Source organism: Electrophorus electricus, chromosome 13, assembly GCF_041902795.1.
Source record: "Electrophorus electricus isolate QZ-2024a chromosome 13, ASM4190279v1, whole genome shotgun sequence".
Classification (NCBI taxonomy): Eukaryota; Metazoa; Chordata; class Actinopteri; order Gymnotiformes; family Gymnotidae; genus Electrophorus; species Electrophorus electricus.
The window spans coordinates 7,023,553-7,044,782 of NC_137509.1; the positions used below are offsets into that span (position 1 = coordinate 7,023,553).

Genomic DNA, 21,230 nt, shown 5'->3' on the forward strand with positions numbered 1-21,230 from the left:
CTCTCCATCTTTGTCTCCTTCTGCTGTCTCTTTCTCTTTCTCTTTCCTCTCTGTCTCTTTCTATCTCTCTAAGTACTTTCCATGCAAACTGCTGGCCACAATTATGAAATTGTGATGCGGGAAATGAGAAATTCTGAGCAATCATGCCAATGACTGAGATATTTAACTCAAAAGGGTCTTTTACAGTAACAGCGAAGAATTGTTAAAACAAATGCATCAGACTGAAGAATGAAGAGTCAGTTTCTTCCTCTGAACTTGACATTTTATATTAAGGTACACGTACATTACATTCTGTTGTGCTCAAAGTAAAGTCTCCAGTCAGAACAGACAAACCGCACACACAGACACACACACAGACACACACACTGACACTCACACGCACACACGCACATAGTTTTCCTCAGTTCATGCAGTTCTTCATTCAGTATCAATTTTTGTTTGGCCTAATTTAGGCTGCCACCTCATGGCTGAAATATGAAACACGACCAACCACTTACATAACAGGCAAAAAAACAAACCCTGAACCAAAATCAGTCAAGTACAAAAGGAAGGAAATGTTAAATATTTTTGATTAAATAAAAGATAACCTCTTTAAAAAATAACATACTCATAGATATATATTTACAGCATCATAGTTACTGTTTTTTTAAATTACTTTTTTGTACAACTGAGTAATATTGATAGTAAGCAGAGCGAACAGCGACAGACATTTATAACATTCGGCACTGCACGAGGTGGTGACCATTCAGATGTATGAAATATGAAGAAAAGCATCATTGGGTGTCACCAACTGTCTTTGGAATTTTTGATTGGCTGGGTCCAGCTGATGCTTCCCCCTCTGAGGAAGCCCCACCCCAATTACATCATTAACAGATAATCTCACTTGTAAGTCCACCCACTTTCCCTCCAACCATGCCCACTCCCATTCTCCTGCATTCAGACGATTCCTGGACATTTGCTGAGGCTGCTAGTCTTCGGAGAGCACATGCCACTTAGCAATCTGTCGCCGTGGGTGATCGCAGATCTCGCGCCAGTGCTCGCCAGGGGTGCCTGGGGAGGCGGTGCCAAGGAGGAGCCGGCCGATGACTGGTGTGCGCGCCGTCCTATCAGAATCAAGCAGCAGCAGCTCCACACTGGTGTCGTGCAGGCCCGCTTCTGAGGGCACGTCGAAGACGAAGAGCTCGTTGAAGACGGGGTTGGGGGCGCACTTCTTCACGTGAGTCTTCTTCTTGCACACGCGCTTCTTTCCCTGGTACAGGTTAACCTTCACATACGGGTCTTCAGGAAGAGAGAGAGGGAGAGACACAAACACAGAACCACAGAGAAAGAGATGAACAAGAGGAGGCCACTGGGAAGCTTCCTAAGACCGGGCTGGGTTCTGCGCTCTGGCTGAAGGGGATCGATAACCAGATCGACGGGGAGGAAATGTTCGGTGCTGCCGAGAGTGCCTGCTCTGTCTGAAGCACAGAGACTCAGTGGGAACGTACGCCGCACATGTGGAATGTGACAGCACGTGATTTATCAGCTTGGTCTTTTATCTCCTTCGTCCTTGTGTTCCTTCAATGTGCATGCAGACCTAAAGTTACTAGTACGATATAGATCATCGCTCAACCCACGCTTCTTACCTATTATTAGAGACGTTTCCCTACAGCTCCGTCCTACCACGTTTTAAATAATTGAGCTATCAAGGAAGAACTGTGACTAAAATTTCATCTTTACTAGTGACATATTTGCTGTTCTGTGTTTCTGTCAATGACCCCTGTATGTGATTGTTGACCTCCCTGTCTCTGACTCGTTCTCTGACTGCACCTATTCTGTTGTTCCTGCGCCTTCCTCTGTGCCTGTGGGGCTGACTCACTGCCTGCCTCGCGGGCCACCTGGCTCACAGGAAGGATACCCTGAGCTCACCTGAGGGCCCGTTGGCATCCGTCTTGGGCAGGTGGCGAGCCTTGAGGACCACCACGGTCAGAGTGCTGGTGGTGGACTGGTAACACAGAGACAAGAGCAGCTCTCCCCGCCCTGCGCTCCTCTGTACGGATCGAGAGACAGAAACAAGAGGAAACTAAAATGACGTGTGCATGCTCAGCCTGCAACCTTCCTTATGTGTTTGTAGCCATTACTGTTTTTTTTTTTTGCTAAAATCAAGTGTCAAAATCCCATCGTCTTCTGCACATATTTGACCTGTTTCTGAAACCCTGTGACTTGTTTATGGTCTCGCAAAAATTCCTACATATATAATGAGAACCATGGTGCAAATAACTTCCTCCATCCCATTCACTATGAAGCCCTCCCATAAAGTGTGCGCACAGCACCCATTACCATGGCGACAAGCAGCAGGGTCTTGCTGCAACCATGCCAATAAAATGGAATGTTTCTCAGCCAATGAGGCCTAATTACCTCTGTTTGACTGCTTTGAGCTGCAGTCACCAGCAAAGGATAATGACTTCTCCTTCCACTCCAAATGGAGTGGATTTATCTAGAGTGAAACTATGTTGGCAAAATCAGGGCATTACACTGGCAGTGCCAACTGGGTGCTATCTGGGTGCCAAGTGGGTGCCTTTAGACACCTGCAAGGCCTTTCTGTGTCAAGTGACTCAAAGATGCATTGTGTGCACAACCGGTCAGGAAAATTAGCATTATTGTATTCAATAGCTAACCAGGTGTGAGCATTCTCTAACACAATAACCAGCCAGCTGTGGGGACATGCTGGCAAGATCAAACAGCAGAGAAAAGAAAATGCTTTTTGCTCTATCTGTGAAAAGAACGTTTCTCCCACTTTTATTGGTCACATTAGTGTTACTGAACCAAAGAGAAGTGAAAACATATTCCCTGTTAGTCTATCTTTATCCAATAAATCAGAAACCAATTTATTATCGCTTAAAATTTTTAAACAATAAGAAACGACTAGATGTAACTAGATCATGGAATATTCAGTCTTCTTAATAATAAAACTAAGAAGTTAAATGTTGATAGATTCACCCATTAGATTTGTTCCTTTAGAGGTCCGATCAGATTTTACTGCTTATGGTTCAGTGGTCTATCTTTGCCTTGAGATGGATAACATATAAGCCATTTCATTGACTACCCCACAGACAGCCCCCTCCTTAAACACACTCACACACACACACACACACACACACACACACACACATACACACACGCACACACACACACACACACACACACACACACACACACACACACACACACACAGCTCCAGAGACATAGAGCATCTTTGTGCTCTTGGGTGTGTCTCTTGCTGACATCAGTGTGCAGACTCATTATCCAGTGACTCTAATGCTGTATTATTGACAAAAGAAAGCAGAGATCTTTTACCCTCTCCTTCTCCTGCTCCCTCCATCAAACATCTTAACTCCATAGTAATGTCCAGGAAATTAGTGAATGTACTATTTTTTCATCAATAAAAAATATATGAGCATATGTTGTAGCTTTACAAGTTCAGTCTTACAAGAGATGTTAAGGATGTTAAGGAATTTCAAAACTGGGTTATTCTTGCATTCAGGGACATAAACATATGGTGTTTATGATAAAGGCTTTCTGAAGCACCAGTAAGAATCTAAACAGCAAAGTGTCTTACCCTAACATTTCGCTTGATGATGTCACGGCTCATGAAGACCCTGCCCTCCGAGAGGTCGACATCAGCCAATGGGACGAGCGTTTCCCCGATGACCTCATCACGGGAGAACCGGTCGAAGCTGAGCACCATGAAGTGCAGAGCCAGCTGGGAGACACGCGCGTACGGGATCCCGTAAAAGCTGAACGTCTCATCGAAGGCTGGGTCCAGAGTCTTTCTCAGTACCCTCGTCTTCACCTTATGTTTCTTCTCAGGGAGAAGCGTCAGCTTGATGTAAGGGTCAGAGGTCAGGGACTGCTCGTCAGTGGCGGACAACCCATGCGCCTCCTTGATGTGCACCACGAAGGCCTTCTTCTCCACGTTGTACTCGAGCGAGAAGAAGAGCGTGCCCAGACCGCCCTCTTTCTCCTGGGGCTTGTTGCGGGCCGGCGTGGGCGTCTGAATGGAGAGGCTGTTCTCTGGGGTGCAGGCCTCCTGGCCAGAGACCTCCGCCCCAGAGCTCGGCTGTGGCGACGGCATGTCCAGGTCTGGGGAGCTACGCACCTTGGGGTGGAGGGCGGGCGGCTTGAAGGCAAAGTTGCCATTGAGGTCCCGCTTCTCCAGGTCAAGGTGGAGGGCTGGGCGGCTTCCCGTGGGGCTCGGGCCAGCCTGGGCCTGCACAGCCTCCGCTGTCTTCTCGCCCCCAAACTTCTTCTTGCCGTTCAGGCTCTCGGGGTAGATGTCCACACCCTTCAGCATGTGCACAAACTTGTAGGGGGGCGTCTTGGCGCCGGGCTTGTTGGCCTTGCGTTGGCAGCAGATCCAGGAGAAGGCAGAAACGCTGAAGACCAGGCCGAAAACACCAAGCACGGCCACGCTAACAGGGAGCTCTGCTGAGGGAGACAGCGTGCACACATACACACACACACACACGCACACACACACACATGCGCACACACGCACATGCACACACACACACACACAAGCACACATACACACAAACACACACACATCAGCCAGTTCATTTCAACATGTTGTCTGTAAATGATATCATGTTAGAGGTTTACAAGTATGTGTAGCTATTTGGCAATGCTCTAATATGGCACTCTACGTTGTTCTAATATGGTACTCTAAGTTGTTTTAATACTGTACTCTACATCAAACATTTTCCTGTTTCTTTTTTTCTTTATGTTAAAACATATTTGGTACAAACTGTTATGCTGCCCCTGAAGCACAAATCCAGATATCGCGACTGACGTAGCTGGCTCTGACTCAGGAAGCCATCACACCCAAAGAATAGAATCGTGTTTTCACCAAACCTCTCAAGAGGTCCATGGGCATCTCAGCTCGTCTGGTTTGTAAATTATAACTGTTTCTCTGTTTGGTTATAGGGCCCTTAGACGACTTTACAGCTTGTAGAGTAGAGCGATTCTCCGCCATCTGTGTACACTGGTGGGCCGATGATGCATGTAGTGTTATGTTCCTGCGCAGGGTCAGAGTCTGGAAATTTCCTGCAGCGCGATGGGAGCCCCTCTCAGAGGAATCTCATAGCCCCTCCCCACTCAGTCCCTCACACGCACACGCACACGCGCACACGCACACACTGATTTCTTTTTTTCTTTTTTCTTTTTTGACAGATTAAGGAGGGAATGACTCAGAGAACCGAAAGCAAATGCGCATTTTAATTCATCGAGCATCTTATATGGCCGTTAGTCAGGCAACAGTAATGATGTCATAGGCTGCTTATAGTCAACACGCGCGTCTATTTTCGCGCATGTCACATTAAAGCAGGATTTCATCGCTGAGTTTCTGCCACGTCAAATCATGCGCGCAAGACAAGTGACTTCACTTAGCGAGTAGAAGGCAGATAACAATTAGTAACCTTTCTTTCCAGTATAAACCACGCTCTGGGATATGGACACACGTACATACTCATCTAAAACATTTATAAAAAGAAATGACACTTGTTTCTCACCAGGCATTCGAACTTATGTAATTTCATATTATGTATTTTTAAAATAACATTTTACATCTTCCGTCACTCACCGAAATGGGCATCTTCAGCCGTCATGGGAGCCATTGTGTCCGCGCGCTCTGTCCAAGGTGCTGAAAGGATGCTTCACTAATCCCAGTGCTCGCGCACGATTTCCTTCCGCACGTTAGACGCCGTCTTTTGTTATAATCACTGAGATGCAAGCCTAAATATTTAAACGATCGATCCGCACTACAAATGTGCGATTGTTTGCAGGTCTTTAATAAACAGCTGTCAGGGTTTTCTCGCACCCGCCCTGTGCCGATACGGTCTGCGCTGTGACTGAGACAGGGCGCCACCCCGACTCTGCTCCTCGCTCGCTGGATTCGTCTCTGACGCAGTTCTGACGAAAGCTGGGGCTGAAATCACTGCCCCGTGAGCTGGAGGGGAACACAAGGCGAGTCAATCGCGCGCGCGCGCGCGCGTGTGTGTGTGTGTGTGTGTGTGTGTGTGTGTGTGTGTGTGTGTGTGTGTGTGTGTGTGTGTGTGTGTGTGTGTGTGTGCGTGCGTGTGTGCGTGTGCGTGCGTGTGCGTGTGTGCGCGCGTGATTATATGAAGGACTTGAATACATCAGGGATTCAGAACAAAACATTCGGATCTAGTACAGAGACCCAAAGGTAGTCCACCCAAAGGGTGTTTATTAAAATTATTAAGAATTGTATTAATCGAGATTAAGTCTTGTTTATGCTATTTATTACCTGATAATATGTACAGGTTATATACTCAGTTTTCATATTATACGTGCTCTTATGCATATTTTGGGCATTTCTTCCAAGAAAAATTTCTTTACTTAGATAAATAATAATAATTATTATTATTAAATATAATGATTATAATATAATTAGTAGTTGGTCGAGAGTTCTAAGAGAAAATTCAGTTTTACTTGTACAGTATCAAAGATAAAATGTACTACATTTAATGGTGGACCGAATTTCCACACTGAAGCTTATGTAGTTTGATCTCCCCTTATGTGATATGGTTTTCACTTAGCCAGCCTGTTCCTCGTACCAGGCTTCTCTCGAGTGTAATATATAGCCATGATTTAGAAGACTTTATAGTGCTTGTTTTACATTTGGGATTAATCATAACACAGTAAAAGATTATTTAGTCAGTGAATTCATAGCCTAATTATTTTTCTACAACACAAAGCAAGTAGACTAACGTTTTAGCTCTTATTAAAAGAGGTATGTAAAAACGTTTAGTAGTGTAGTGTAGGATTATTTTTGTTTGAAACTGCAGAGGGAAGATGTTGTCACATAGACTGAAATGTTTTGCTGCAGTTCTGTTTATCTTTTATTCAACAGTAGCAGCACACCAATGCAGAAAAGCCCGACAGCCTAACTTCAGCCCACCTAAAACTCCTCTATCTGCAGGCTTGCCAGCAGCACGTCATTTACTAAATCTACAAGCCTTGCTGCAAATCATTTATTTGTAAGTTTGCTTCGCCACTTCAAAAGTCTTCTCTGTCATTTCTCGGAGAGTTTGCAGGTGACACAAATGTCACGCCTCACTCCAGCCAAGTTCTCGCCGCTGTGTGCGGCGTCGCCGTGGCAACGCGGAGACGTGCCGAGGGCGTGGCACTACGGTTCAGCGCACACGGGGCTTCGTTAGCGGAGCAGGTCTTTGTTTCTTTGCTTCTGTCAGGTCGGTGAAACTGCACTAATCTAACACTGCAAGCCTTTATCTGCGCAACTGAGAAACAATCAACACCCCCCTTTCTGCCTACCGCCCACGTTCCTGTCTGTTCTTCATGCCTTCACTGGTTAAATGCTGACACCTGCTGGTACTTTTGTGAAATGTTCAATTGTACCAAAACTGTCTTTTTCGAGTGGGTTGTAAACATAACTATAGGTCTTTCACAAATTCAGAAGCGTGCGAGTTTTTAAGGCAGATTTACAATAAAGAGGAATGATGCGTTGGAGCTGAGCAGGATTTCTTTTCTAGACATTCGTTCCCTTTAGTGTCCAAGGCGCTGGTGGGAAACGCCCAGCGTGTCGCCACGTAAAGAGGAAGGGTGACAAGCCTCTTCAAAATGGCCACGACCATAGAGAGTAGCGGTGTTGGCGCGGCGAATAAGAAAAAACACCTAGGAATCCCTGAAGCGATATTTGTGGTGAGTAAGTGTAAGGCGGGTGGGTGTAGGCTATGTCCAATGTATTTGCGTGCTCTTTCATAACCCGTTTTAATGCGATCGGTGTTTAGAATGGAGTCTGCAGACCCAAGCAATTAGCTTAACTTAGCTAGCTAGCATGAGGCTCGTTGGTGCCTTTACCCTTTTAAGGCTGTGGCACATGTTAACGCCTTCGGTGTACGGAGAGGTTTGATTGTAGTGCAAAGATTGTAGACATATTTGTGCTACGTCGTGCACTGCAAATGGTGGTGTTCGTGATGCGTCTCGTCTCCGCGGTTCTTTGTTTCTACTAGCTCTGCACGTTTCACTCTTCTGGCAATGACGCTGTTGGGCTGACTGGTTAAAATTTCTATGAGTCAGCTGTAGAGACGGGATCTGCACCCTACGTCCTGGGAAATTCATATGGAAGCTAGCTACACCCGTAAAATACAGAATGGCATGTTATAACAGCAAGCGCCGTGCAAATAAGACTAAGTATGGCAGAAAAGGCGTTGAATCTTTCGTGTTTTAGGGGTTGCCAGGATAATGCCGGTCACTGCCATCCTGAATGTTGGTCTTGGAACTTGTCCTGTTGACTCCTTCCCTTTTCTAGGAAGATGTCGACTCCTTTATGAAGCAGCCTGGCAATGACACAGCAGATATGGTACTAAGGAAACTTGATGAACAGTATCAAAAATACAAATACATGGAACTCAACCTGAGTCAGAAGAAACTGAGGTTGGCATGTCTGTTTATTCATCTTTAAGTGGTATGCGTTGAAAGTCTTAATATATTTGAATTTACAACTCAAGAAATATTATCAGGTGAACTGTGTAATGCTGAAACTGTCGTTAATGCTGATTTGCCTTTCTGACAGTGTAATGTAATGGCTAGTCTATTTACACAAGCACTGATGTGCTTAAAATGTTTCTAGGCTGTTCTCATCCAACTGTGTTTTATAAGGAGTCTAAAACGGTAAACTAGGGGCAGTGGTAGCTCATTACATAAATGTAAACTCTGGGTTGGGAGAGTGAGAATCTGTGGCATACATCGTGTGTGTGTTTGACTGAGATGCATGATTTAAAAATTTGCCTTTTTCAGGTTGAAAAGCCAGATTCCACAAATCAAGCAGACATTAGAAATCTTACGACACATGCAAAAGAAAAAGGTAAGACCTAACATCTTTTGCCTTGTCTATCATGCCTGTCTGCTTATACATTCAGTGTGGTCTTCATGTCTTGGCACAGGACACTACAGACCCCATGGAGACACACTTTCTACTGGCAGATAACGTGTACTGCAAGGCTTCTGTCCCACCCACAGATAAAGTGTGTTTGTGGCTCGGGGTAAGTTCTGGGACACCTGCAGCTTTATTGTGAAGGGACATTTTAGAGCAAACATTGTTCCTTTTCACAATAATTCACCTTATTTTTAAATTTCTGTTCAAAGTAATATTAGTCATTAGTCAGCTCACATTTTTAGTATATACCGTGCTTTAATTTGCTTGTTAACTGTCAAAGTCTTCACAAGGTGTCTCTGCTAAAAGAATAGGGCATGAGAAATAATAGTGTCTAGAAGGTGCTCATGTACAGAAGGGACGTATATCCAGCACTGCACTGCCAAACTATTTCATTTACTGGACTGGTTAGCGCTTTACCGGCACCAACACATTTTTGGAGCAGCTAACTAGATGTGTTGAATCAGGGGTGTTGTTACTGTTATTACTGATGTGTGTAGTTCAGGACTGAACTTGTACACCAGCAGTTTCCAAATTATCTTCTGCACTATATGTAAAAAAAAAAAATGTTGGTTGTTATATTCAAAGAATCTAGATTTTTAAAAAGGTGTTTTTAAACCAGCATGTTTTTGCAAAGGTGAATCTCTTCCTGAAACAGGCAAATGTAATGTTGGAGTATGATATAGACGAAGCACAGTGTCTCCTGGAGAAGAATCTTGGCACAGCTTCCCGAAACCTGGAGACCCTAGAAGAAGACCTGGACTTCCTCCGAGACCAGTTCACCACCACCGAAGTCAGTATCCTTCCCCTCAGCTCCGTGTGAGCTCTCACCTACCCTGGTCTTATGCACCAGGCGTCCAGGCACAGACCCAATGAAAAGGGTCAGCAGGTCGAGCCTGATTCCATCCTGACTCTGCAGCTATGTTTGTACAGGTGCTTGGTGTTGGTGTTGGTGGTGTGCTTTTAATGTTACAGGTTCGTTGGTTTTTTTTTTTTGTGAAGTCATGGTTGTTTTTATTCCAGGTAATAAAGAATAAATTTTAAAATTTAGAACAAGACCATGTCAGAGCAGTGGCATAACAAGTCATGGGGGGGGGGGTGCCTTCACTCTTCTTCAGAGCTGTGTAGTGAGTGTTGAATTCATCACATTACTGTAGGTATCATGGAGGCACTCCAGACCTGCCCACTGCGGCGCCAGCTCATTCCTGTCCATCGTTACCATGAGTTGTGACAGGAGCTGACAATCTCTTCCCGCGTTACACGATTGCGTTTTGATTTGCATGACAGTCTGGTTTGTTGTTTCCACTCATGAAATCTCGTCTCATCTACCTGGGTTTCCACGTTTTTACTTTTCACTGAGTAAATACAAGGCAGTGTTCTGAAGGCATCTGCCTAGGCAAAGCACATCTAAACATGACCCTATTAAAGGATGTTGGCCATGCAGCTGAAGTGGACCCTCTACTGGTTGCAGCTACTGACTTCAGATTGTCTTGAATGAACAGTTTGTCATGGCTGTATGATGGTAAGTCTATGTAGACAGTTCACCTGCGTCTGCAACCATAACTTGTTCACATTCACTCATTTGAGCTGATCCTAAAAACTTTAACATGAACTTTGCAGTACCTATGACCTCTGACGCTATGAATGCTCCAGCCTGGCAGAGCAGGGGCACATTGCACAGCGTAAACTGAACCTGTCCGTTATTCCTTAACAGTTCTTCCTGCAGATATGGCACGTGTCTATAACTGGGATGTGAAAAGGAGGAGCAAAGACAGCCTTCTTAAATCATCTGAGCGGTCTTAGAGGAGGGCCACGGGTCCCTCAGAGTCCACCCACAAATCTTTGTTAGTAAAAACACCCCCCATGTGTCTACCTGCCTCTACACTGTTGTCTGTTGATTTGTTACTTTTAAAGTATTTTTTCAAGTAAAAAGGAACAAAAAATCAAAACAAAATTCACAATGTCAGTTTTCTTTTGTATTCTATTTAGTATAATGAAATGTTTTTGCATCCTGCAATATTTGCCAGGTTCTCCCGCAGTCCACCCTTTTTATGTATGTTTTGAACTGGTCTAGCGTTCAGGACTCTGAGGAAAATGTACTAGTTGTGGTATTCCTTTTGAAAACCCTGGGGCAGCTCGAGCCATGGGGACAGGACAACATGAACGCTGTGGGCGACTAGAGCGAAAGGGGACGTCTTTGTTCACTGGTCCATTTTCCAGTCTCTCTTGACCCAAGCCTAATGATCCCTCAGCTCTCGCCACCTCCGGAAGACCGGGCTTTTCCTTTCCTGTGTGTGTTTGTTTTTGTTGTTTTTTTCTCTCCTCCCCTCCACTGTTCCATCTGTATTTATTTGTCACCATTGTATCCATTAAATACTGAATGAGCAACTCGTAATGGAACCTTTGGGGAAAGACAGAAAATGGATGAAATGGTCTGTTTTAATGTGTTTCCCCATTATTAGTAGTATAAATAATCTCTGGAAAAATGTTCTGAGTGGCTTTTCAATTCTGGGACTTTCTTCTGCCACTTTCCACATCAACAAAAACATACATATAATATTTATATTTATTATTATTATCTTGTGTGAGGTTTTGGAAGCATCTTCTGGAACACCCAATCATTCATCTTTTATTGCCTCCCTTTGATGGTACAAAGAAGTACTGCAATCTAAAAACCAGGAGAATCCCTCTTCACAATGAGCAGCTCAGTCCCATTTTTCATGGTATTTTAATCTTGAGTACATTTCAAGTTGTTCTGATAGACGTACAGAGTGTCAACCATTTAGCAGGTACAGTTATCGATAATTCAGCCTTCATGTAGTTAGATCTACTTAAGCCAGCATGTGTGCTCAAGAGAATCTAAAACATAAATCAATCCAAACTGCCCCAGTACTGTCTTGTCAGGTTTTTAATGAGTGGATTGCAGTAAGAGTTTGGCTGTAAAATATGGATATAGAATGGAATATAACAATTGCCATATTTCTATCAGATGCCAGTATTGTTGAGTCCTAACATTCACTTTGTCCAGTCAGCATATGTGTTACACTCCTAACCAATCACATCAACTGGGTGTGTCAAGTTGTGATTAATTCTGAACAGAACAGAAAATCAATACAAAGAATCAGGCAGCATAAATTAAAGGTGAGTTTCTGTGTTGGCTGTGTGGGGGTCTGTCATACTTTTTACATTTATTTCTGGCAACGAAGCAAGTGCATGGCATGGACTTGTGAAATGGAGGGAGCGCTTTGCGTAGGTTGTAGAGTGCCCTCTAGTGGGGTGCTTGTAGAAATGCCAGGGGAACCCACCTGTTCCTGTGAGATGGCACAAGCTAGCTGGAAGATCTGAAAATACTTTGAAGACCGTGATATAAAGGTGCACCTATACAGGTTAAAGTTTAATAATGCTTGACTTTTCCACTAAGAAGTAGAGGCCATTTGTCATACAATAGTGCACTTCATTTCCACAGTCCTCAAGTGGTTCATTTCTTTGCAAACGCACACATCCCTTTGGTAAGTTTACAGAAGCACATGTCTGTAGATCTTGGTGTTGTACTTCAAGTGACAGTTTATACTCAAAGTAGTTCAATAACTTTGTGTATTCTCAAATAATTTTATAAACCTAAAGACAAAAAAGCGAGCTCATTCTTTGTTGAAGAGAAAACTTATCAATTCACTGTTCAGGCCTGTTTGCTCGGTAATGGAATTCTGGGAAATGTAATATATTGCAATATACCATTTTCTTTCATTGTACCTTAACCTTGACATATGCATATACATCTCAACCAAGTAGTCTTTAGGTCTTTCTTTTCTTTACCTCAAGCTGCACTTTCATTGTCTGAGCTCTGACAGTAGTACAGTCATGACTGAAAGGTCTGCCAGTAAACACCTACAGTGCTTCTGGTTATTCTCTTGCATTACAGTTTCTGGAGACATCTTGCCCTCATGGGAAACATCTCATGGCTTTCACATGATTGACAGGTGTGGAGCTAGGTTTAAGGTGCAGAAATAAAGTTCTGATTGGCATTTTAGGGGAGTTTGAAGGTGTTGAAGTTTGTCTCTTAGTGTATACCCTTAGTTCTCATTGGTTGGTGAACACAAGAGTTCTCCTGTGAATGACTAGTGACTATGGGCATAAACTGAGCTCTGTTGGATAGTGGAGGACGAGAGGCCTTGGTAGATTTGGGAGCATTCGGCAGGCAGGCAACATCGTTATAGAAGACCAAATGATGTCCCGTGATTGAAGGGATCTGAAGCAGCAAGCTAGGCCTGATTGGGTAGGGTCCAGCGCAAAGAGAGGGTGGGGTATCAGCTGGATCAGCAGAGGCACCGACGTTCACTCTTGGTCACCTCCTCTGACGAGTGCACCACGTTGGGCACGAACCCACTCCGGACCCCCTCCCAGTCCTCCTGGATGGTGATCTCGCCGTGCTTGACCAGCTCGAAAATGTCACGCGTCAGCTCGGTAAAGGCCCTCTCTACGTTGATGGCGTCTCGTGCCGACGTCTCCACGTAGCGCATGCCGTAGGCGGCCGCCAGCTTCTCGGCCTCCTGACGCGTGACCTGCCGCTGCGGCTCCAGGTCGCACTTGTGGCCCACCAGTAAGAAGACGATGCCGCGTGGCTGCACGTGGCTCCGTGCCTCCTCCAGCCACTCGTGAACGTTCTGGAAGGAGCGACGGTTGGTGATGTCAAAGAGAAGCAGGCCACCCACAGAGTTGCGATAGTAGGCCCTGGTAATGGACCTGTTGGAGGAGGGGGAAAGAATGGCATGTGTGGGAGTGTGTGGGAGTGTGTGGGAGTGTGTGGGTGTGTGTGGGTGTGTGTGGCATGTGTGTGGGTGTGTGTGGGAGTGTGTGGGAGTGTGTGGGTGTGTGTGGGAGTGTGTGGGAGTGTGTGGGTGTGTGTGGGAGTGTGTGGGTGTGTGTGGGTGTGTGTGGGAGTGTGTGGGAGTGTGTGGGTGTGTGTGGGAGTGTGTGGGTGTGTGTGGGAGTGTGGGTGTGTGTGGGAGTGTGTGGGTGTGTGTGGGAGTGTGTGGGTGTGTGGGAGTGTGTGGGAGTGTGTGGGTGTGTGTGGGAGTGTGTGGGAGTGTGTGGGTGTGTGTGGGTGTGTGTGGGAGTGTGGGTGTGTGTGGGAGTGTGTGGGAGAGGGATTTAGAGAGAGAGAAAGACACACACACACACACACACACTAATGTTCATTAAATATATTAAAATAAGAACATTCATACTTTAGGAACTCTGTGGAGAAAGAAGAAATGGAGCTGCATGTAAAGAGAGACTGAAAACATACAGAATTTGCAGTGAGTGTATATTAAATGTATAAAGTACATAAACTCTCTGTGCTCTTCTGGAGGATAGAGAGGGATGACATGCGATCTTTTTAAAAATACATTTACCAAAGTAAGGACAAAGTCAGTGTAAAAACTTTTAGTGGGTGTTTATTTGGGATATAAATACCGTGTGTTTCTGTGAATCACAGAGATCAGAAATATCTCTGACGTAAGAACAGATTTGTCTCCACAGGATGTGCAAAGACTCGGTTTCTTTTAGACCTCCCAGAGGAAAGTCGCCTTAGCATGGTTGCCATAGAGACAGCAATCATTATAGATGAGGAGAGTTTTTAAGTGTATGATTTTGCCTCCAGCAAGTTTAATGACAATGTAGTTTATTATAGGGATTATTTTATTGAAACTATTTGCCCAAGAAACTGGACAAAGCCTTTGAATTATGCGGTAATTCTTACTTTATGATTTAAAAGTATATATATTTTACAGTGTTCATTAAGTAGTGATTAAGTACTTAACTCCTCTGGCGTTTTTGCGAAATTAAAGTTTGTACGACCGTTTATTACGACACACCATGGCGACCTGCTGGAATATAATTTTGGTGGCAAGCGGCGTCAGGTGTTTCAACCAGTGCCCACAGTACCTGAAGCGCTCCTGGCCCGCTGTGTCCCATATCTGGAGTTTGATGCGTTTCCCTGGCTCGATCTCAACCAGGCGAGAGAAGAAATCCACGCCGACCGTGGGGTCGGACACCTGCGCAAACCGACCCTCGGTGAAGCGTCTGATCAAACACGATTTACCGACCGTTGAATCCCCGATGACGATCAGGCGAAATTGGTAAAGCCATATCGCCTCCATATCGATCTGGCTCTGTGGATATCAGGAATGGGGGAAAATGAAGCAATTGCAGTGCACGCTGCTGAAGAACACGGCGCGCACAAACACCCACACCACTGCGTGACGATGAGATCCCCCTTCACCCGTCTTGTCTTCATGACAGAATCATTTCTTTGAATGTAGACGAGGGCGAAACAGAAAAAAAAAAGTTCTTTGTCTTTTCTGCAGGCCGTCCAGATGTATGACTGGCGTAAACGCCACTGCTGGCTTAGCTTACTTTTGAATTCCTCTCAAACAGACAACTGCTCCGAGAAACTATTGTGATTTCAGATGATGTGCATCTGTGATTACACCGGCAACAGTAAGCGCAATCATAGTGATGTTAAAATGTACTTTCACATTAGACAAAAATGTAGTCTGCTAATTACTAAATGATAAGCTATGTTTGTAGACAAGCTAATGGTGAACTTGTGTTATAGCTGACGCATTGTAACTTGGACGCTGATGTGTATCTCCTGTTACACAGCTCCACGGGTCTGCCCGGGAAGGATTACACGGAGAGCTTGCCAGCGCAAACATGAAAGGCCACCCATTCAAACACCCAATGGCCAGCCACGGCCTTATTGAACCAGACAGAAGACAGCGGACAGGGGAAAAACATATCTGCTTATCCACACGAACAACACTCAGTATTAAACGTTTTCATTTATGACATATAGACCTTATTTGTAAAAGGTTTGCATCATAGACAGCAAAGTCAGTCTTTCTTTGGGTGTTTTTAAAAGCTCCGCGTTGTCTTAGCGTACAGTTATACTGATAACTATTTCGACATGCTCGCTTTTTTATTAATAAAAAGATAGGTAGTGACCATTAAGTAACTTATGAACGCAGTCTTTTCTAGGCTACTTTATCGTCATGCTAAGCTATGAGCTCGAGCTACTTGAGGCCCAGCCACTACGCATTGTTTTTCATACCACTTTGTATTTTAAATGTTTCATTAACAAGTATTTCGCTTCCCATATTGTGATCGTGTTGTAGTATAAAGAGATACAATGCAGCAATAACTGTTAGTTAATATATTTTTACTTACAGCGTTTTGTTAGGTTGCTCAGAGCTTAGTAAATGCAGATTCCATGGTCCTGAAAGGGTGGTCGACTGTCTAGAAAATGCACGCTGAAATAACGACCCGAAGCACTGCATATACCTGGTATAATTGTCCTACTCGATTATAGTATAACTACCAAAACAATGATCATCGTAGACGCAGGTAAACAGGTGTAATCAACGTACCAGCCCAATGTGTTTAAACCGCAAAAAAAAAGTTGATCCAGCAGAAATCAAAGCTAGTTCAAACAAGTTAAAAAGTCAAACATGATTTCTTGTTCTTTCGTGTTTTGTTCCAGGTTTCGGGGATGGAGAAATGTTTGTAAAACCTGCTGATGAAATGGCAGAAATAACAGCAACATCATGTAGCCTGACTCATCCCGCATCAGCAACAGCACCGTAAATCAACGAATGGCGGCGCACAAGAAAGCGGAGGGTGGCGTTGCAGCTGTTTATAGAAAGGGTTTCTCTTCAAATGAGACCTTTCTGCCAACGGGTCTATTTATTATAGCCTAATTAAGTAAAATAGCTTTTGCAGACTTTTTTTTTGTATAATCGTATCTCTTAAGTGAATTGAAGCGCTTTCACTAAGTCACGTCGCAATTGTAATATCACTGTGAATCATTTTTTTATAACATTGTAATGCAGTTTGTACAAGATGTGGCGAACACAGGTATGAAGGGAGGTGTAGCTTTTGATGCTTTCAAGTTAATTTCCCAGGTGCTGCATTGGCTTTTCCAGGTACTTTTATGAAACTAGACCATTGCTCTCACCCTGACTGCAACAGATGGATTTGTTTGGATAATCGATTCTCCCAAGACGAAGCACAAAAAAGTTGTCCTTATTTGCTGTTGCTGCGAGATCACAAGTCGACGGCGGACAGCAAGGCGCGAAATAACACCTCTGCTTAGCGCTCACACGCCTGAAAAAGCAAAAATCTAGCGACACTTGATAGTCATGACACGAGCAAATTCACGCGGCACAACGAGCTGCAGGCGGTCCGAAAAACATCAGTTATATTCTTTGCTCATCATCGGAAATTTTTAATGTTTGTCTTGAAAAACACACGGTGTGTTGCCTTTTAGGGGCAACTTTCAACGGACCTGGAAATGTGCCAACAAACCAGACCGTTATTCCGCTGCGCAAGGTAATACGAGTGGGGTTTAATTTCTTTGTAATTCTTTTTTTGGAATTGATTTTTGTCGTGCAGCGAGCATGCAGCAGGAGCGCTTGCTGAAAGTGCTCGTTATAGGAGACTTGGGCGTGGGGAAAACGTCCATTATTAAGAGATATGTCCAACAAGTCTTTTCCCAGCATTACCGCGCAACCATCGGCGTTGACTTCGCGTTGAAGGTCCTGAACTGGGATCACCAGACGGTCATACGTTTGCAGCTTTGGGATATCGCTGGTACGTAAACTTGGGAGATTCAGATGCAGACATCTCAACTTCGCCACCATACTTCTTTATAAGGCAGTAGGGGATCCAAGATATTGTTTAAGCAAACAGTAGCTTGTGCTTCTCTTTTTACATAATGACTTGCTTTACATCAATGAAACATTTTTCCCATCAGTGACGTTGTTTATTTCATAAAAATGAACACAGCAGACGTAAATCAAATAAGGTATTATTTTAGCTTCTGTATTTCTGTATAATGCTCTGTAAGTAGAGAGAATCAGTTCGCCATCATTTTTAATGCCACATATTAGTGCTGTCATTAAAATGTCAAAACATTTCTGCTCAATTTTTTTCTTATTTCAAGGAGTTTGTGTTCACATACATAACCAAACTGCCTCAGCCAAAAGCCTATGTTTGTAGCCATTGTACGTACACTGTTAACACGTAGCTATTTGCCATTGCTAATTTTGTTAGAATGCCTTGTTTAAGCATTGCTTCCTTTGTCTGGCTGTTCGTGTGTGCTCGTAGTGGGATAAATCTCTATTTGTCTATGCTCACTACTAAGATGTAAGTCACATGGTGGTATCAGCTGGTTTTGTGTCTCAGTATCGTGTGAAGGAAGCCTCAGAACACACAGTGTGCACATCACCTACACACAAACATAACATGCACACAGAGAACAAATATCAACACAGACCATTTAATCCAGTAAAGGTAATCCGATACATGTAATCAACAGAATACCTCAGATTACAAGGAATGTGATCCTTTGACCACCAAACCTCGCTCTCTCCCTCTGTATGTCTTTTTGTCTTTCTCTGCTCTGTCTGCTGTCTGCTGTCTCTCTTGCAGGACAGGAGCGCTACGGCAACATGACACGTGTGTATTATCGTGAAGCCGTGGGGGCTCTGGTGGTCTTTGACATGACCCGAGAATCCACGTTCCAGGCTGTGCTCAAGTGGAAGGTTGACCTGGACTGCAAAGTCACCCTCAGCGATGGACGCCCGGTGCCGGCAGTTCTGCTGGCGAACAAGTGTGACCAGCAGAGTCAAGGCCTGCGTGCCGGACTCCCAAGGCTGGACACTTTTTCCAGAGAGCACGGCTTCATAGGCTGCTACGAGACTTCAGCCAAGGTGAGATCTGCATGATGCACCTCAGAGAACACTGTGTGAGTGGGTGTGTGTGTATGTGTGTGTTTGTGTGTTTAAAAGACTGAGTTGACAGGGAAAAGAATGGAAAGAAGAAAGACAAGAACCGTTGTTGAAGTGATTTATGAGTGAGCTAATTAGAACTAAGTAAGCTGCATAGCAGATGGGAGGAGGATGCAATTAATTGATCCAATTTTGATGTATAACCATTAAAATTAACTATGCATGCCAACAAGTAATGTGAAAAGGAAAGGCCTGTCCTTGCCTTGCTGGGCTCAGTCATGTCAGACCATTGATGGCACTGACCAATTTCCATAGCGTTGCTGGCTCAGCCCTGCACAAGTGTTGGAGGCCAATAACAATGAAGCAGTCAGTTTTTCTTGATCCACAGGATTGGATTTCTGGAGCTGGCTTGGTGATAGAGTCAGAGGCCTTTCTAGGGAGGCCTCTCAGAAGCAGGAGTCTTGGCCTGTTCTTGCTTTTGATGACAATTCTAGAATGATTCATTGCCAGCTGCACAATAAAACTTCAGTTTCAATCAACACAAAGAGGCAGGTCTGTTTGATCACAAGTATAAGCTGTGATGAGTGAATTCTGATGAACATGAACTAAAGATAGGAAATTAACCAAAACGAACAAATAAAATAACATAAAACTCGAGTCTGCATATTCAGTAGCCTTTCTTTTCACGATAGGGAAAAAGGATTCCTGTAAGACATTCTAATAAGGTTCACTACAAATCAATTAAAAGAAAATGATCATCAATTTCTTAAACAATTTTGTTCCTCGTGGTCTTAGAACGAAGTTTACAAACAAAAGTCTCAAACTCTAGGATTGTTGACGTGATTGTATAGTCGGTTTAATTCCTTTCATATTTTCTTAAAGTTACACACTACTGACTTTAACATATTTGGCCTAATTGGTTCATATGACATTTCTAGTAAGCACAGTTAGGAGTGGGTAACAATTTGTTTACACTAAATACAAGGTAAGCAAAAATACAAGTGAATTGACTATTAGGAGTAATGCAAAATAATAATGAACAAGTAATGAAGAGAATAATGAAAAAAGGACAATTATCAAATAACAGAAGCAAACATCACAATTTGAAGATTATATTAATATAGTCATACATTACTGGTTGATTACACCATTTGACATCATAGTAGGTTAAGATGCCAAATTATTACTTTGTGAAGTTATAGGAAAGAAACAGTGAACTGTGGGATGAGAAAAGTTTGTGGTCCTGGTAAGTTTTGAGTCTGATAGAATTTAGGGTCATGGTTGCTTGGGGATAAACACTGTTACAGGGTTATTGCCTTCCCAGTCTGCGGATTTATAACACCTACAAAGTCCTCAGAGAAGAGGGGAAGGTCACATAGTCGGCAAGACTGTTAAGCCATCAGCAAGGTGGTTTTATGGCTTCATTGCTGGGCATCGTAGAACCAGAGGGGTCCTGATTCCTGTCCGTGGGCCAGGGTGAGAGAAAGCCCAATCTGTCCAGATCAAATTTCATCAGAAGAATAAGATGTAGTCTATCTTTGCCACCAGTTATACATATGCACCACATCCTAAACCTTTTCCTCTGTTCCATTATTCTTTTGTGTCTGGCACAAACACTTTCATATTTGCCTTATCTTGTTCTTCTTCTTGTGACACAAAGTTAAAAATCTCTCTCTCTCTCTCTCTCTCTCTCTCTCTCTCTCTCTCAGGACAACACGAACATTGATGCAGCGATCATGTGCCTGGTTGACAGCATCATGGCGAGTGATGTGGCTAGCCCAGGTGGGCAGCAAGAGTCCAGCTTGCAGCTCCGTCCTGCGTCTAAATGCAGCCTGCAGGAGCACAGTGCTTCCAGCTGCACCACCTGCTTGAGATAGCCCATGCCTCCCAAAGATCCCACCCATTTCTAGGGCATGAGCAAATAAGAATCACATGTTAATCTGTCGATATATGGACATCCATGCAATATCTTTTATGGTCATGGAGATGATGATGGCTATAATTATTGTTTAAAACTATAGTGTTTTATTAGTTAAAACAATCATTTTAATTTAAAGCAATGATCCAGCACCACTGAGTCTGAATTATAATAGCATTATCTACTAACTGTAACAAAATACATATGTATCATAAAAACAAACATTGTCTGTAGAATATTGACAAACTTCTGTTTTTAAGTGCAAGAATGGGATTATAGACAAATGCTTGAAAAGAAGAACAGTTTGTTTTTTTTTTCGTTTAACTTTGGCTGAACTAAGCCCATTTTGAGGAAACTTACACCTATTTAACCCTTGTGCCAAAAGAACTATGTCATCAGGATAAGCTGCTGAACATTGTCTTAGAGTTAGTCTTGTGGTTTTTCGCACAGGATTCTACAAAAGTCTACAAAAGCTCAGTAGTGCGCGCGCGTGTGTGTGTGTGTGTGCGCGCGCGCGCGAGTGTTAGAGCGCGTTTGTGTGTGTGAGACACTAAGCAGGTGCGTGTATGGTGTTTCAATATTTCCCATG

The 21,230-nt window shown here is 43.8% G+C and overlaps 4 protein-coding genes across 5 annotated transcripts; 2 read left to right on the forward strand and 2 right to left on the reverse strand.

Moving 5' to 3' along the window:
* Window positions 1–236: 236 nt before the first annotated feature.
* Window positions 237–6,002, reverse strand: syt4 (synaptotagmin IV). 2 transcript variants are annotated; one of them, XM_027011434.3, is made up of 4 exons: window positions 5,621–6,002; window positions 3,599–4,464; window positions 1,909–2,029; window positions 237–1,278 (listed from the first exon to the last, which is right to left on the reverse strand). In XM_027011434.3, the coding sequence occupies exons 1-4, from the start codon at window positions 5,652–5,654 to the stop codon at window positions 968–970; spliced, it is 1,332 nt and encodes a 443-aa protein (XP_026867235.2). In that variant the 5' UTR covers window positions 5,655–6,002; the 3' UTR covers window positions 237–967. The 2 variants fall into 2 exon arrangements, with proteins under 2 accessions (XP_026867235.2, XP_026867234.2); XM_027011433.3 differs by having other exon boundaries at window positions 3,599–4,467.
* A 1,558-nt stretch (window positions 6,003–7,560) lies between these two features.
* Window positions 7,561–11,348, forward strand: vbp1 (von Hippel-Lindau binding protein 1). The gene is made up of 6 exons (XM_027011448.3): window positions 7,561–7,719; window positions 8,330–8,454; window positions 8,818–8,884; window positions 8,964–9,062; window positions 9,612–9,750; window positions 10,680–11,348. The coding sequence occupies exons 1-6, from the start codon at window positions 7,639–7,641 to the stop codon at window positions 10,754–10,756; spliced, it is 588 nt and encodes a 195-aa protein (XP_026867249.1). The 5' UTR covers window positions 7,561–7,638; the 3' UTR covers window positions 10,757–11,348.
* Window positions 11,349–11,665: 317 nt separating this feature from the next.
* Window positions 11,666–16,553, reverse strand: rab39bb (RAB39B, member RAS oncogene family b). The gene is made up of 3 exons (XM_027011447.3): window positions 16,163–16,553; window positions 14,879–15,105; window positions 11,666–13,693 (listed from the first exon to the last, which is right to left on the reverse strand). The coding sequence occupies exons 2-3, from the start codon at window positions 15,091–15,093 to the stop codon at window positions 13,267–13,269; spliced, it is 642 nt and encodes a 213-aa protein (XP_026867248.1). The 5' UTR covers window positions 15,094–15,105; window positions 16,163–16,553; the 3' UTR covers window positions 11,666–13,266.
* Window positions 16,554–17,098: 545 nt separating this feature from the next.
* On the forward strand, window positions 17,099–21,032 carry zgc:162171 (ras-related protein Rab-32). Its single transcript, XM_027011446.3, has 3 exons — window positions 17,099–17,584; window positions 18,425–18,705; window positions 20,433–21,032. Exons 1-3 carry the CDS (start codon window positions 17,392–17,394, stop codon window positions 20,598–20,600), a joined length of 642 nt encoding a protein of 213 aa, XP_026867247.1. The 5' UTR covers window positions 17,099–17,391; the 3' UTR covers window positions 20,601–21,032.
* Window positions 21,033–21,230: the final 198 nt, after the last annotated feature.